General features: G+C 41.6%; 1 protein-coding gene across 1 annotated transcript in view; it reads left to right on the top strand.

The window, feature by feature from the left end:
- TMEM35B (transmembrane protein 35B) overlaps nt 1-16,944 on the top strand; it is a 45,083-nt gene extending 28,139 nt beyond the window's left edge. Inside the window, exons 2-3 of the mRNA XM_073615584.1 lie at nt 3,134-3,314; nt 16,252-16,944. Coding sequence (XP_073471685.1) covers nt 3,134-3,314; nt 16,252-16,382 — 312 coding nt within the window. The 3' untranslated portion in view covers nt 16,383-16,944. The remainder of the gene's footprint in view (nt 1-3,133; nt 3,315-16,251) is intronic.
- The last annotated feature ends 262 nt before the right edge of the window (nt 16,945-17,206 follow it).

The raw sequence follows: 17,206 nt of genomic DNA, 5'->3' as shown, positions 1-17,206 counted from the left end.
GTATTTATTTATTAATTTTTTGGGGGTTTCCTTTTATTTTTACCTGGTCTGTTTTTCAACAGAACAAACTGTCCTGCAGATGAGCTGTTGGAGGGTTGACACAAACCATTTACCACTGAGGAATACTTAGTGATCATCTTTTATTTATGTAAAGCTTTTTTTTTTTTTTTTTTTTTTTTTTTTCGAAAGAAAAAATCTGTTGCTGTAACTATTTAGAAAAGTGTGAGCTGGAGTTTGGCTTCAGTTTGTTAGTGTATCTAAATCTGTCTGTATCCAAGTGTGTGTGTGTGTGTGTGTGTGTGTGTGGTGTACAGTATACAGGGGTGTGGGGGGTGTACAGTATACAGGTGTGTTTGTAGGAGGGAAGGGGGTATACAGGTGGGGGGGTGCACAATACAGATGCGTTGATTTCTTCACAGTGTAGTATAGTACTAATAATAAAAAAAAATTATATATATATATTATAGTACCCCCCCCCCAGGTCAGTGTCGTCCTATCACACACAAGGCAGTCAGGCTGTGCGGAGAGGTGACTCGCCGTCAGGCAGAGGACGATCAGTGTGATGAGTACAGGGCCCCATCCCGACTCCTAACATTACTGGACACTGACTTTGCCCTTCTCTATTACTGCCCGCAGACTCCGCCCTCTTCCTGACTCCGGACCGCCCAAACCTGTCTCCTAGCCGACGGCATACGGAGCTCTTAATTCTTCTTTCCACCTTCCCCAGGCGTCACAGGACTTTGACTTTCTAGACACTGGCATTCTAACAACCAATGACATCAGTTAAAGCGGAAGTAAACCCACAAATTTTAATTAGAGGTCGACCGATATATCGGCCGATATTTGGCTTTTTTTACTTAATCGGCATCGGTAGATTGTGCTGATAAAAAAAGCCGATTATAACTTCAGCGGGACTTGTAAATGACTTCTGTAATAGAAGTCAATTGCAAGTTGTCTGAAGGTTTCTTCTCTCCTCCTCTGGGCAGCCTGCCAAGTCTGATAAGAAGATACATTTGTATCTCTTCGGGTTCTTTTATCAATAGACTGAACTCTGTGTGTAGAAGTTCTCAGTTTAACCATTTAAAGACTAAATCTTTTTTGACATTTGTTACTTACAAGTAAAAATTCTGTATTTTCTGCTAGAAAATCACTTAGAACCCCCAAACATTATATATATTTTTTTTTTTAGCAGAGACCCTAGGGAATAAAATAGCGGTTGTTGCAATATTTTATGTCACGCGGTATTTGCGCAGCGGTCTTTCAAACGCAATTTTTTAAAATAAAATACACTAATTAAAAAGAAAAAAAAAAAAAAAGCAGTAAAGTCAGCCCATTTTTTTCGTCCAAAAGTTTTGGTTACCTGTTTTTGTGTATTTAATATTTAAGATATAGTTATTTTTTTTTTTAATCTAAATTATACATACAAGTGAACTGATTGGAGGTTTGTTTTGTTCAATAAATGTTTAAATGTAAAAAATTTTCTGCATCACTTATTACTTAAGGTTGCTTTCACACTGGAGCGGGCAGGCGTTGACGGTAAAACGCTGTTAGTTTTAGCGGCGCTTTACCGTCATTTTAGAAGCGCTAATAACGCTTATAACCCAGCTAGCGGCCGAGGAAGGGGTTAAATGCGCCCCTGAAGTGCTGCTGCCGAAACGCTTTGCAGCCACTTCGGCAGCGGTGCGCATTCATTTCAATGGGCAGGAGTGGTGGAGGAGCAGTATACACTGCTCCAAAGACATCCTGCCAGCGCATCGCCTCAGTGTGAAAGCACTCGGGATATCACACTGAGACTGTAGGGAAGCCGTTTTACAGGCACTTTACAGGCGCTATTTTTAGCCCAAAAGCGCCTAAAAAAACGCCCCAGTGTGAAAGGGGTCTAACTGTTAGATTTTATGAGATGAAGGGGGAAAAAAAAAGAAAAAAAAAAAAAAATCGGCCTAATATATCGGCCCAAAAAAATCGGCATCACATATCGGCCACCGCGATTTCTAAATATCGGCATCAGCATCGGCCAGAGAAAAACCCATATCGGTCAACCTCTAATTTTAATAGTTTCAAAAATGCTGTCAGATTGGCTGTGCTTTCAAACTATCAAAGCATCCAATGGCTGAAGTCATCAGAACTGATCACATGTGCAGCATCATTGCAGTTGAAGATTAAACGGAGGCCAAGATGGCAGCTTCTTTGGCTGAAAACAATAGTTTACTTCCACTTTAATAAGGAAGATGCCTGTTGCCTCCCCAGCATCCTTGTTTGACCCTCCTCTGCCTCTCTCCCTCAGCACTGGGGTGACATTAGCTGACTGATGGAGAGAAATTGAGGGAGCAGAGAAACCTTGAAATAGTAGTCATCAGTACCAGTGGGCAAAAGTGTATTTGCTTTGGAAGAATAAATCACGTCTAACATTGAGTGTCCTATTTGGACATGTGAATGTTGCTGCATTATGTAAGCTATTTGAATAGTTCTCCCTTTTTTTTTTTTTTTTTTTTTTTTTTTTAACATTTTAGAATGGGGTGACTCAAGACTGTCCATAATTTGAAAGAGTGCCTCGACTGGAAACAAAGTTGCGAAACAGTGATATATGCAACTCCATGGTAACCGCAGTTTTAAATAGAAGCTATGATTGCATTGTCCCTGCCGGATAGGAAGATTTAGTTCCACTTTGTTGAATGAAGTGTTGTGCTGGTCTCAATCATGTGTAAGTAAAAACTGTTTTGTTTAATTTTCACTGCACATGATTTTTTTTTTTTTTTCTTTTTTTGCAATGTGAGTTTTGTGGGGGAAAAAAGCAAACCGTGTGGAAAGTGTGGGCTCTAAGATGGGTGCAAATGCAGTTTGCAAGTGAACTGTACTCCTTTGTTAAATGGGGTCAGAAAATGACTGATCTGGAACAAGTGTAGAAATTATGGATTTGGATGTTTCTTTGTGACCAAAGCCTCCATGACAGGTGTAATGTAAGCTGTCTATACTCATACAGCCAGGATAAGTGAGCAACATGAGTAATTTATACCATTCACAGTTACTGATGGTCTTTCTGATCTGCCTTTTTTATATAACATTTGACATGTAGTTATTACACTTAATAATGTCCTAATTTATTTAATTCTTTTGCTTCTCTTTCTGTCTGCAGAAATCACAGTTTGTCCAGTTCGCAGATGTGTTCCCTCTGAAGGACTTTGGATTCAAGCCAGATCCATATCAGTACCTGCAGGCAGTGGGATGGGTGGAACTGGTAGCTGGAATACTGTTGGCTGTCGGTCCTCAGATTCTGCGAGAAATCAGCAACTTTGTGCTTTGTGTAATCATGATTGGTGAGATACCCAGTTTTTCTTATTATATTTTATTATAAAAATATTTAACATTAAAGAATAAACATGTCATACTTGCTCTGTGCAATGGTTTTGCACAGAGCAGCCCCGATCCTCTTCTGGGCGCTCCTAGCTCCTCTCCTCTGAGTGCCCACCATAGGAAACTGCTTCCTATGGGGGCATTCGTGCATGCTTGGTCCTGAGCCTGGCTGTTTTCGTCTATTCAGTCACACAGCCTGGCTTGGTCCTGCCCTATGCTCTCTGCTCACGGGTTTTGATTGACAGAACCAATGGCTTAGGTCACCCAAGCCTGTGAGAGCAGGAAGAGAGGAGAAGAGCTGCTGCAGATGTGCACCACACTGGATGGAGATGGGGCTCATGTGAGTATTTAGGTGGGGGCTGGGGGAAGCTACTATTAAAAGGTTTTTTACCTTAATGCTGAGAATGCAAGTTAAAAAAAAAAAGTTTTACCTTTTTACAACCACTTTAAATAGCCATGCCTTTAAAAAAACAGACATGGTATAAGTGTTGGCAGCCGCAAGTTGTTGGATGATTATTTAATTTGCACATTTCACAGCAGCGCAAAGAGATTTGTATTTATTTTTACATTGAACAGACAAACATATTTTTTGTGGATTCCAGAGAAAAATCCTTTAGAGCTGTGTTTTGCCAAACTAGTCCTTAGGGGCTGCTATTAGGTTATGTTTTCCAGATCTCTTCACCGAAATAAAGATGAGAAATAATAATGTGTTTTTTATGACTGATTTGCACAGTTGTGCAAGTGGTTTGGGGAATCTACCGGTTTCCACAGTATTTGCTGCAGTACTCTGTATTAGGGGAAAGATGATACAAATGAATATTATTATTCAGGGTGCCAATACCAGACATATACACAGTTTGTGCAATAGTCCTCCACGGCTTCTAACACAGTCTGTTAGATTAAATATTGCATTGGACTGAAATATTTAGACTGGTTACTATAGCTGCAATTGTTCCAGGGTGGGACAAGGTGACCTGAAGTCCAGAAAGGCAGTTGAGACTGGGTAAGAGGTTGAACCCTGCCCTGTTCAGCCCAGCTCAGAGGAATCTATATGGCGAGCTTGCACGCTAAAACCAGCTATATTTTCCATGAATACACATTTTCTCTTTCAATACGTTCTTTGTGAAAAGTTTTAAAGAATACAATGTGCAACTGCAATTATATATACAGATAGAAACTTCATATCGATGACTTGCAAGTCTATGAATAAACATTTTAAAGTTATTGTAAAATATATATTTTTTTAATAACAAACATCTTCTACTTACCTGTCCTGCTCAGTGGTTTTGCACAGAGCAGCCCGATCCTCCTCTTTTAGGGTCCCCCTCCAGCGCTTTTGGCTGCTCCTGCCTTTAAGTTGCCTCCCTAGCAAGCCACTTGGGGGGGGGGGGGGGTTACTCATGTGGGCTTGATCCTGAGCTGCACTGTATGCATCTATTAAGGCACACCATGCAACTCTGTCCCACTCCCTTGTCACTGGATTTTATTGACAGGAGCAGGAGCCAATGAGTGAGGAGCGAGAGGAAGAGAATCCTATCCAAAAGCATGGGTATCTTGTGGCAGGTCCACAGTGTGGCATGGTAGCACAGGACTGGTGAATGAGCCAGGGGTAAAGTGACAACCTCTTAAGTGGCTTTGTACATAAAGAATTCCATGGAAAATTCTTGCACAACTGCAGAAATATAAATGAATTATGCAAGCTATATGGACTGTGTGTTACGAACTAGTAGAACTGATTAATCATAAAAATAGAACATTAAATAAAACAGCACCTGAATTAACCAGAAATGTTTTTGGGCTGTGCGGGAGTTGTGTATACACACCGCTGCTCCGCCGCCCCTGCCATTGAAATCAATGGGCACCGCTGCCGTAGCGCCTGCAAAATGGTACTGCAGCAGCGCTTTTAACCCTTTATTCGGCCGCTAGCAGGGTTAAAAGCACCCCGCTAGCGGCCGAGAAGCACCGCTATGACAGCCCCCCCCCCTGCCCCAGTGTGAAAGTAGCCTAACAGCTCAAGCACTTTGTAGCAACGCTCCCACAACCGATAAGATCAGAAGAAAAGTTAAATGCAATGGAACAAATATGTAACTCTAGGAAACCCGTTAAACACTGTATAGCACAAATTTATAAAATAATCACAGGAATAGCAGGGCCGAGAATACCTCCATTCATAGAGAAATAGGAAAGGGAATTGGGAACTAGGTTAACAGAAAATCATTTAATGAAAATATTAAGAGCTGTATACAGCTATTCGGTAGATACCAGAAGTATAGAAACAAATTATAAATATCTAGCCAGATGGTAAATTACCCCTGACAAAGCACATAAATACCAAGTAGGAAAATCCCCATTGTATTGGAGAGGCTGTAATTTACAGGGCACCATGACACTTTTGGTGGGAATGGTACGTGAATATTGGCATGAGGTGCGGCAATATATAGTGTAAATTACTGAAGAGGAGGTTATAGATGACCCGTGGAGCTGCCTATTCCATAATACAAACAAATCAATAAAACAATATAAAAATACATTAGTACCATATCGAATGCAGCTAAAGGAATAATACCAAAAAAGTGTCTGGAAGTAGATAGACCTACAGTAAAGGAATGGTTTAAAAGAATTGATTACATATATAATAGAAGTCGACCGATATGGGTTTTTCTCTGGCCGATGCCGATATTTAGAAATCGCAGTGGCCGATATATGATGCTGATTTTTTTGGGCCGATACGTTAGGCAGCATCTTTGGAGCGGTGCATACCGCTGCTCCACCACTCCTCACCCATTGAAATGAATGCGCACAGCTGCCAAAGCGCCTGCAAAGCGTTTCAGCAGCGGCGCATTTAACCCCTTCCTCGGCCGCTAGCTGGGTTATAAGCGCCCCGCTAGCAGCCCAATGGCGCCGCTAAAATGACGATAAAGCGCCGCTAAAACTAGCAGTGTTTTACCGTCAACGCATGCCCGCTCCAGTGTGTAAGCAACCTAAAGTGATACAGAAATTTTTTTACATTTAAACATTTATTAAACAAAACAAACCTCCAATCAGTACCCTTGTATGTATAATTTAGATTAAAACAAAAACAAAAAAAACCTATATCTCAAATATTAAATACACAAAAACAGGTAATCAAAACTTTTGGACGAAAAAAATGGGCTAACTTTACTGCTTAGTTACACTGCGATTACCTGCAGTTATGTGCAGATAGCTGCGCTAAATCGCTCCTGGACGCAGTCAATTCTATTTTTTCTATCCGCACGGAACCGAATGTAACGAAATCGCAGCTAAACGCAGTGTGTGAATGGGCCCATAGGAAAGCATTGTGCTTTTAGCTGCGGTAGAAATCTAGAAAATCCGCAGCTAAAAGCACCATTCTATCCGTCCGTGTGAAAGGGGCCTTAAAGGGGTTGTAAAGGTAAAAATTTTTTCACCTTAATGCATTCTATGCATTAAGGTGAAAAAACTTCTGACAGAACCGCCGCCCCCAGCCCCCCCGTTTTACTTACCTGACGCCTCGAAAGTCAGCTTCGCGTTCCCGACATCTGTTCCTCCGCTCACCCTGGCCGCTGATTGGCTGCAGTGGATGGATTGAAAGCAGCGCAGCCATTGGCTCGCGCTGCTGTCAATCACATCCGATGACGCGGCGCGCCGGGGGGCGGGGCCGAGTGATACAGCGAGCGGCTATAGCCGCCGGCTGTATCACGGGAGCGCGCCCGCAAGCACTCACCACCGTGCGAGGGAGCTCGCATTAAGGTGGTGAATGCTTGCGGGGAGGAGCTGAAACAGCCGCCGAGGGACCCCAGAAGACGAGGTTCGGGGCCACTCTGTGCAGAACGAGCTGCACAGTGAAGGTAAGTATAACATGTTTATTTTAAAAAAAAAAAAAAAACATCTTTACAAACGCTTTAAACTGAGAACTTCTACACACAGAGTTCAGTCCATTGATAAGTGTAAACATTGTATCTCTTCAGGTTCTTTTTATCAGATTTGGCAGGCTGCCCAGAGAGGAGAGAAGTGGTTCACAGAAGATTTCAGGCAACTTGTATTGACTTCTATTACAGAAGTCATTTGCAAGTCGTGCTGAAGTTATAATCGGCCTTTTTTATCAGCACAAACGACCGATGCCGATTAAATAAAAAACGCCAAATATCGGCCGATATATCGGTCAACTAATATATAATATGGAAGATCTAAACGGTAGAGAAGATCAGAGAGAAAGATTTCTGGGAATATGGGAAAAGTGGTTGGTTTTTAAAAGAACAAATAGATATACAGAGAACTACAGGTGCACCGCTCCAGTGTGACAGCCCCGAGGGCTGTCACACTGGAGCGGTGCGCTTGCAGGGCGGTCATAAAAGTCTTGCAAGCCGCATCTTTGGAGCGCATTAGAAGCGGTGTATTTACTGCTCCTAAAGCGCCCCTTCCCATTGAAAACAATGGGGCAGCACTTTTAAAACCGCCCCGCTAGCGCCGCTAAAAACGACGGTAAAGCGGCGCTATATTTAGCGCCGCTGTACCACCGGCGCCCGCACGCCTCAGTGTGAAAGTAGCCTTAGTGAACACAGAAATGTTCCAAAATGTGAAAAATCTTGGTGCTAGTGTGTTGCAATTATTCCCTTTTCTATACAGTAATGCATCTATTCTGTGAATGGACTAAAGAACCATATTTATATGTATATGTGTGCGCTTTTATGTGGTTCGTCCCTGGTTGGTTGTCAGGGTTGCACAAACAATGCTTACTCTTCAAACCACACCAACTGTATCTTAAAAATGTACATCTGCAGAGTATTCAGAATGCTAGTTAAATAATTTAAAGTATTGCGGCCTGAACCAGCCTGTGAGCTTTCACCTGGATAATAAATATTGCATCATATATAACACGTTCTATACTTCCTGCTGCAGAAGTGTTCATATCTTGCTTTTTGCATCTATCTTCATCACAGCAGGGGGAGCCAGTGAATAGTCAGCAGCATAGTAATGTGCAGAGTGTTGCTTCACATTTCTTTACAAGTTCTTCGCCAGTCATCCAGCTGCAGCTGCATCTGATTGGTGATATTCTTTACTGCCCATAATTTTATCATTTGTGTTTCCACTGGAAACTATTGTAATGGGGAGGAGGCAGTTAGAGGTGTTGACAAACTAAATTGAATGCACTTCTGTTTTTTATCTTTATTTTAATTAACGATACGAAGTGCTGGAATACTAGAATTTAGTACCTTTTTAAAGTATTTAACCCTTCATGACTGCATGTGTTTCATACTTTTTTTTTTTCCCCAGACTGGTATTTCAGTTATGTTGTTGCTAATTAACTTGTTAATGAGGGGGCCTCTCCATGCAATACAAGGGTTAAATACTTGTCTATGCTTTGAGTACCCAGAAAAAAGACTTTTACTTACCTGATGTCCTGCTCCTTCAGGCTTCCTCCATTTAAAAAAAAAAAAAAATCAATGCAGCCTCCTCTCCCTCACACTCTGGCAGTCTCGGGCACTGTAAGACAAGGGTCACCCTGTATGCTTCTGACCATGACTGTAAAAGACCATAAAGACTAAAAGACCATTTAAAATTTGGCTCTAAATGTCAACCAGGTGTTACATCAGACCACAGGTTGTACATTTTATCGCCACCACTTATCAATAATTCTCAGAATATTGTGCATCAAAAGACAAAACTATATCCCACAATTCCTTTAAATTTTCATAACCATCTCAAGCTGCAAATATTCAAAAAACACATACCTTCCCGTTAAGTCATATTAGAAGTAAGTGCGTCTAAAGTGTAACAAAAAATCCATCCAAATGTCTCCAGGACAAAAATGTTTGCGATTAACAATTCACAGGTAGATATTAAAAGGAGAAGACTAGGCTGAACTTTAGACACACCCTTTCACACTGAGGCAGTTTTCTGGCGTTTTAACGCTAGAAATAGCGCCTGAAAACCACCTCCCATTCATTTCAGTGTGACTTTTCACACTGGGGCAGTGCGCTTGTGGGACGTTAGGAAAAGTCCTGCAAGCAGCAACTTGGGGGCGGTTTGGGAGCGCTGTATACAGCGCACCCAAACGCCCTGCCCATTAAAATGAATGGCCAGCGCTTCAAAAACATCTGAAAAGCACTTTGGAAGCTTCCCAACACAGGTGCTTTTAATCCCTTCTTGGTCCTCTGAGGGGGGTAAAAAGCCCCCCCCCTCTATCGTCCGAAAAGCGCCACTAAACAGCGGTAAAGCCCCGCTAAAACGAGCATCGTTTTATCACTAACGCTTGGCGGCTCCAGTGTGAAAGAGGTCTTAAGGCACATTTGGACAAATGATAATAAAAGAAACCATATATTTTTATTTAAACTACATTTTTTAAAAACCTATAAAGTCCTATATCAATAAAAACATGTACACATGTATAACAAGACAAGAATTGTCCACCAGTTTAGTGTCTGAGTAAGTAAATGAGTCCCCTTGCACCAATGCATTTCGCTTGTCTGCCTCCTCAGGACACACAGTTGGACAAAAAACAGGAATCACTATATGAACAGAGAAGAGAACAATCTACAGAAGAAGCTTCAAAATAATATCTATCTTCTGTCCCAGGGAGTAGTTGTGCCAGTACCCCCACAAGTCAGATTCAAAGGATTTTATTCACACCTGTTTACTGTACCAAAGCCCAAGAAGGTTATTCATCCTATTGTTGACTTAAAATGCCTTAACAAATCCCTTTTAAATTACAAAATCTGCAAATTCCCTTTTATCCACCTCATCAGCACTTTCTGCACTTTGCAGTGGCAGACCACCACTTGCAGTTTTTTGTACTGCCCTTTTGGCCTACCTCCTGCTCCCAGAATATTCACAGAACTCTTAGAATGTCTTCTTGCCCTTCTTATGCACCGTACACACGGTCGGATTTTCCGATGGAAAATGTGTGATAGGACCTTGTTGACGGAAATTCCAACCGTGTGTGGGCTCCATCGGACATTTTCCATCGGATTTTCCGACACACAAAGTTGGAGAGCAGGAGATAAAATTTTCCGACAACAAAATCCGTTGTCGGAAATTCCGATCGTGTGTACACAAATCCGACGGACAAAGTGCCACGCATGCTCAGAATAAATAGAGATGAAAGCTATAGGCCACTGCCCCGTTTATAGTCCCGACGTACATGTTTTACGTCACCGTGTTTAGAACGATCGGATTTTCCGCCAACTTTGTGTGACCGTGTGTATGCAAGACAAGTTTGAGCCAACATCCGTCGGAAAAAATCCTAGGATTTTGTTGTCGGAATGTCTGAACAAAGTCCGACCGTGTGTACGCCCTATTAGAATTTAGAGCGTTAAGGTCAAAGGTTATCTAGATGACCTTCTCCCTTAGGACTCCTGTTCCTTCCAGCAAATGTCCACAGAATAATTCAAATGCTCCAGGCTTCTCTTTGCCTGGAGGCTCTGTTTTGCCCAATTTCATTCAAGACCTCTCCAACACAACATCTTGTCGATTTGGAACTAGCATGACCCTTCTTTCGACCTACTCATGCTGCTATCCAGCCAAGCAAGGAATTTCATAACTTGGTGAATCTCCAGCCCAACTTTAGCAGAAGGGAAGTCTTTCCTTCTCTATCACTGAAGAGTGATAACAGATGCTAGTCTTTCAAGCTGGGAAGGAGTGTCCAGACCCTTAGGGTCTAGGGAACATGGTCACCTATGTAAGCCAAGCTCCCCATCAAACTCCTGAAGCTCAGACCAGTTTAGATTGCTGTGCTATATTGGGCCCCTATTCTGCGAGGACACCCAATCAGGGTGCAGTTTACATCAATTATCAGGGGGCACCAGGAGTCATGCAGCCATGAAGAAAGCAAACCAGATAATCTGATGGACAGAATCCCACTGTCCAATGATCTCTGCAGTTCATATTTTAAGAGTGAACAACTGGAAAATGGAATACTTCTGCCCTTCACCCAGAAATATTCAATCTGATATGTCAGAAATGGGGAACTCTGAATGTAGAAATCCTAGCCTTCAGATTGTACCACAAACTACCTCTATTTGTAGCCTCGACCAAGGATAGGATCCTCGGATACCTTGTTACTTACCTTGTCTCAGTTCAGGCTAATCTACGCCTTCCCTCTAGTGCAAATTCAGCATTGTCTGCTTTTTATTACACTGAACTGGCCTAGGAAAAACCTGGTGGTGTATTCTCCAAAAATTTCTGGCACCATGTGAATCATCCAGTACAGGATTTACAAATCCTAAAAAGTGTGCCCTTTACCACACTCAGAAAATGCACTTACCAGAAGTGCATGCCTATCTTATGATAGATTTAAGCAGACACGGCTAGTATAATTGCAGGAAAGATGTTCGCATAGCTATTCCCTTTTAAATACTACTTTCTCCTCCGTTCCCCAGACTGACATAAGCTCTTTTGGTCGTTTTATTCACCACTGTTTTTTTTTTTTTTTTGCTATATAAAACCTGTTTCTGTTATAAAATTTTGCAAACAAATGATCTTTCTTCATTTAATTTAGGCCAAAAATGTATTCTGCTACATTTCTTTGGTAAAAATAATCTAAATCCATGTAGATTTAGTGTGTAAAAGTTATAAATCCAGAAACTATGGTATACAGCAGTGGTCTCCAAACTGCGGCCCTTTACTTGTCTTTGTCCGGCCTTTAGGGCACTATTCCTCCCACTAAAAAAAATGATTGGGCTATAATTTCTGCACCGACAACACCGATGGGACACTATTCCTCCCAATAACACCAATGATGGGGCCCACTTAACTCCTCTAATACCAAGGAGGGGACATTATTTCCTCCTACTGGCCATGGTCTGGCCCCCCCTAAAGTCTGAAGCACAGTAAACTGGCCCTTTGTTTAGAACGTTTGGAAACCCCTAGTATACAGTATATATTTCTCTTTTCATGAGGACCTAAAATGCCAGAACAGTACAAATTCCCACCAAATGACCACTGTTGGAAAAGTAGACAGTGTGGGGTATTTAGTAGGAGGCATGGCAAGTTTTTTGATGTTTGTAATTTTTTTGTCACAATTTTTTTAAAACAGAAGAAATAAATAAAATTGGGTTTTTTTCCCAATTTTTAAAATGTATTATTACAATTTTTTTTTTTTTTTTTTTTTTTTTTTTTTTTACATACTGTCACCAGTGGCTGTTTACATTTGTAATCATCTGATCGTTATTACCAATCACGGCAATCACCTGATACCCTTGGCTGCTCACAGCGGCCGGGTACTGAGCGCAGTCGTTTGCTGTGTTTATTGGACACAGTTTTCCCTTGTTTGGATGATGACTGGGCGGACACCTAGGATTATCCCTTTACCCACCTTATTTTTGTCAAGGTTCATTTGATTCAGAATATAATATACTCTGGCCAGTATTTCTCATACAACCTCCTCACAGTTCTTTAGCTGCCCAGCCTGTCCTACATATTTTCTAGAATTGCCCAAAGAATCAGCACTTCTGGATAGTGGTCACTTAATTTTTTTTTTCTCAAGATTACCTTCGAGGTTTATCCTTTAACCACCTTTTGCATCTTAGGTCTGATAGAGGGGCTTGCACTAACAATATCAACCAGGACTTTGTTGAGTCTATTACTGTTCCATGCCAGGAAAAGCTTTTATGCTATCCCTGTCCTACTGAAAGACTATAAAACCCTTGTTTAAAGTAGAGCATGTACCCTAGTGAATTGAGTGTTTCTATGCGCACCTATTCTATTTTTCAGGTTTGCCAGCTTCATTTGTTGTGTGCCTAGTTTAACCTCTTTGCAGGACGACTTTGACTGTATGATGATGACCACTAAAACTGTCCCCTTGTTGCCTCTTGTCTCCTGGGTTCCCCATTCGCTGCGCCTGGGCTATGAAACAACCTCTTCTGGTCAGGATGAGGTCATACACTGAATACCGCAACATATCAGTCTTGAATTGATTGTTTTTTTAATATATAATTAACCCTCTGTTGGGGATGGGTGGGAGTAAATTTGGGAATGTTTCTACAGGTTTTACTATGTTTTGGCCTAGACACACCGTTGTCGTCTTCTCCTCCTCCTTTTTTTTCTTTTTTTTTTTTTTTTTTTTTTTTTTTTTTGATCCGACTTGGATACGACTTAAATTATATTCAATGGGCTGAAATCGGACCAAAGTCGAACCGAAGTAGTGCAGGAACCTTTTCCAAAGTCATACCGACACAAGTCAGACTAGTTAAGATGGCTCTCAAAGGGAACCATTGATTTATACATGTAATGCGGCATGTGCTCTCAAAGCCGGAGTGTATGTTCTACCAGCATGAAGCGGGCTTGAAGGCGAACATTTAAATTACCTGTGTGGTGTTTTTTTTTTTTTTTTTTTTTTTTTTTGTTCCTCCAGTGGCTGTACACCTGGTATGATAATTGCAAACTATGTTATATAGCGGGAGAAGTGGAAAAGTTCTTACTTTGGCAGTTGCCATGTTACATTAATAATTTTGTAGCAGCTACTAAACTGCTTTTGAGTACTACAGCTGACTGTGGCCTTTGGCGCTAGCCGCAGAATTGCTAGGTTTCAGTAGCTACTCATGGTATGCAATGCCATGGACTTCTTTTGGGTGACAGGCGTTCCGCAATTCTGTTTGCGCATTTTTACCACGATTTATCGGGCGACAATCACGGCAAAATCACACCGCGATTTGGGTGCCATTAAAAAGTAGCGAGGATCGCAAGCGTGTCCCTTGTTTTTACGGTGATTTAGAATCGTGGGCAGAAACGCAGTGATTCTGCCCACGATCCGGGATTGCCATGGTGTGAACAGAGCCTTACTGAAATCTCAATTTATAAAGCAAATCTAATATCCTTTATAGAACTCATTGGTAGACTATAAAGATATATTAGTTCTTTATGGCCCTATAGCAAACTAGAGTACTACTAATGTAACTGTTTTGGAGATTACCCGCTAACAGTTATGGCCTGATATTATTTTAAAGCCTTAGGCCCCTTTCACACGAACGGACCGTTCAGGTCCGCCTGTCAGTTTTGTCGGCGGACCTGAACGGGCGCTCCATGTAAGGCTATTGAGCAACGGATGTCAGCGGTGACATGTCCGCTGACGTCCGACCCGCCAAAATCAGACGGATGGCCCTACGTTCGCATCCGTCCCTATCGGATCAGGTGAAATCTGACAAACGAACATGCTGTCCAATTTCGTCCGATCTCTCCATAGCAACCAGCGGCGCTCGACAAGCTCCTCCCCGCACAGTGAGCAGAGAGGGAACTGTCATCCGCCAGCTCAGCGGAGATCAATGGAGAGATCTCCCGCTGAGTCAGCGGACAGAGGCGGACTCTGTGGCAGCGGAGCAGGAATTCCTGGTCAGCATTAAAGTATATCTATGCCCAAAACCAAAAATGTAATCTATTGCAGTTTACTAATCTTTGGTGTGGTGTCTGCTTTCGTTTTTCTTTTTTTCGAGCTTCTTCTTCTTGCTTTATTTTCACCTACAAATAACACATTTGCTGTGACTTTATCACTCTTCCATTGTATCTTTTGAAAGTAACCATGATGCTCTCATGGTATGGATTACACACATGTCCGTATCTCTTCATCACCATTACATGGGGAGCAGGGCAATTGACAGTTTACAGAATATAGCTAGGAAGGAAGATATTGTTCAGTGTAGCTCACAGGAAGTGACGAGGACATGACATTTTTTTGAAAGATCAACAGGTAGTTTCTGGATTTGATATGGTGGCTGCATTAGGTTTATTTTTCTAAGCTAAGAACATTTTCAACAAAGGACTGAAAGATGCAATATATAACATTTTTGTTCTTGGGTTTCATTGTAAAAAGGGATACACTGATTCCACTTTTTTAGCTACGAGTACTGTTACTTTTTGTTTTAATTACTCGCCGATACCAATTACCAACACTTATTTCCCAGGTCCCCACTGTACCACCCTGAATGCCTGTCTTTCCCCTTTCCTGCACACCTGTTCCCCACTGTACCACTCTTAATCCCTTTTCCCCACTATACCCCCCCCCCCCCCCCATACACACAGACACATACACACACACACCCACCTCATGTTCCCTTCCTCATGCCGCACATCCAGCTGCTGGCTTCTCTTCATCCTGGTTCTCTCCTCTCATGCTGCACTGCAGGCTGGGGATAGAGTGGAGACCCAGCAGGAGAGCGCTCTGATCCTACAGGGAGCCCTAACAGCAGCTGCCCCTGGTTTTATTTACATTTTATCTGTCAGCCAGTGAGGAGGCCCGCTGCCAGATGAATGAGCCATCAGTTGTTAAGGACGTGGCGGCCCACTCCTTAACAACCGATAATTGCAGCACTCTTTTGTGTACATTTCAGTTGTCAGCAGGAGAATCCTGCAGACAGCTGAAAGAACCGAGCCAGTAGGTATCTATGCATTTGCACGAGTATCGATACTCGTACAAATGCTTAGTTTCGCCACCGGTATCGGCGCAACCCTAAATGTAAAGTTTGCCATTTAACACGTGCCATCCAGAATGTTAGACAAATGTCAGTTAAAAACTAGTTATTTAAAGGTGCCTGTGTGACAAGGTGTGTGAAATTAGTTTTAAGACATTTCTAAACTGCCTGTTCGGTTTAATATTCTGTAGGTGTACATTTCTATTAGGAACTTTACACAGATTAAATGGGTACCAGAATGGCAAATAAAAAAAAAAAAAAAAAAAAAACATTGAAACAAGCGGATGATCTCTAAATACAACTTTAAACAAGGACATACAGAATATGTAGACTAATTACATGAATTTTCAGAACAGACAATTTTGTTAAATAACTACCATGCTTACTGTCCTTTCTTTCATACTCCTTTTTAATCCCCTCATCACAAAACCACACTTTCCTTTGTAGGTGTCTTAAAACTAATGTGTAATCTTCTTTTTTTTTTTTATTTCCATTCCAGGTGCCATCTACACCCTTATAGTACTTCAGGAACCGATTGCCATGTGTGCTCCAGCTGCTGTCTGCCTTGGGCTTCTCTTGTTGCTGAACATTCGTGGGCAAGGCAAGAGATCCAAGTCTAAGTCTGCATAAAAAAGCTTGAAAGTCAGTCTGTCCCCCATGGGACCAATATTTTTTTTTTAACTATAAACATCATAATAACACTGATGATAAGATACTTAAAAGGAATCTGTCAGGGTGGAAATTTGAAAGCTGCCATTGTTTTTGCCAGCTCCAGGCTGTCATCCTCATCTTTTTCTTACTATTTGTTGAGTCTTCAGTCACCAAATGAAACACCTATGGGGATAACAGCAGTCCTGGATTTTCAGGGTCTGCTTGTTTTAAGGTCCATGGCTTACTAAATAGTAAAGAAAGGGTGGATATGATGACCCTGAAGTATGCACACTCATAAATTCAGCATTTGCAGCACCCAGATTGTTTCCTGACTGTTTTTGTTTTAGTTCTACAACGAATTACTCTGCTATTGTCTACATAAAAGTGTTTTATCCACCCAGTGTTGATCTACTATTTGTCAATATTTGAAGTTTCACCTATCAGTGTCACAAATTTTGCACTGGGTTTAAACTAAAATTGCTGTCTGTTTTATGTTATGGACGGGTATTAATCTGATAATAAAACCATATTTTTGAACAAAGTCTACTTTGTACCTCCTTATTTGTGTTACATTTTTCTGATGTTTTATGAAGCTATGTACATGCTTAGCAACCACCTACTGCTATATATAACCAGTAGTGGGAAGCCAAACTTCGGGTAAACCTATAAACACCCAGTTGAAATGCATACTTCAACCATTTTACCAGGAAAAAGATTTATAATTCTGTTCAGTTGTAGTTCCTGCCAGGTCCTGCTGTCCCTGCGACCGCCTTGCAGATTACACTGCAGTTGAATAATGTAGC

This window comes from Aquarana catesbeiana, linkage group LG02 (genome assembly GCF_042186555.1).
Source record: "Aquarana catesbeiana isolate 2022-GZ linkage group LG02, ASM4218655v1, whole genome shotgun sequence".
Taxonomy (NCBI): domain Eukaryota; kingdom Metazoa; phylum Chordata; class Amphibia; order Anura; family Ranidae; genus Aquarana; species Aquarana catesbeiana.
This window is presented reverse-complemented; position numbering and strand designations above follow the sequence as displayed.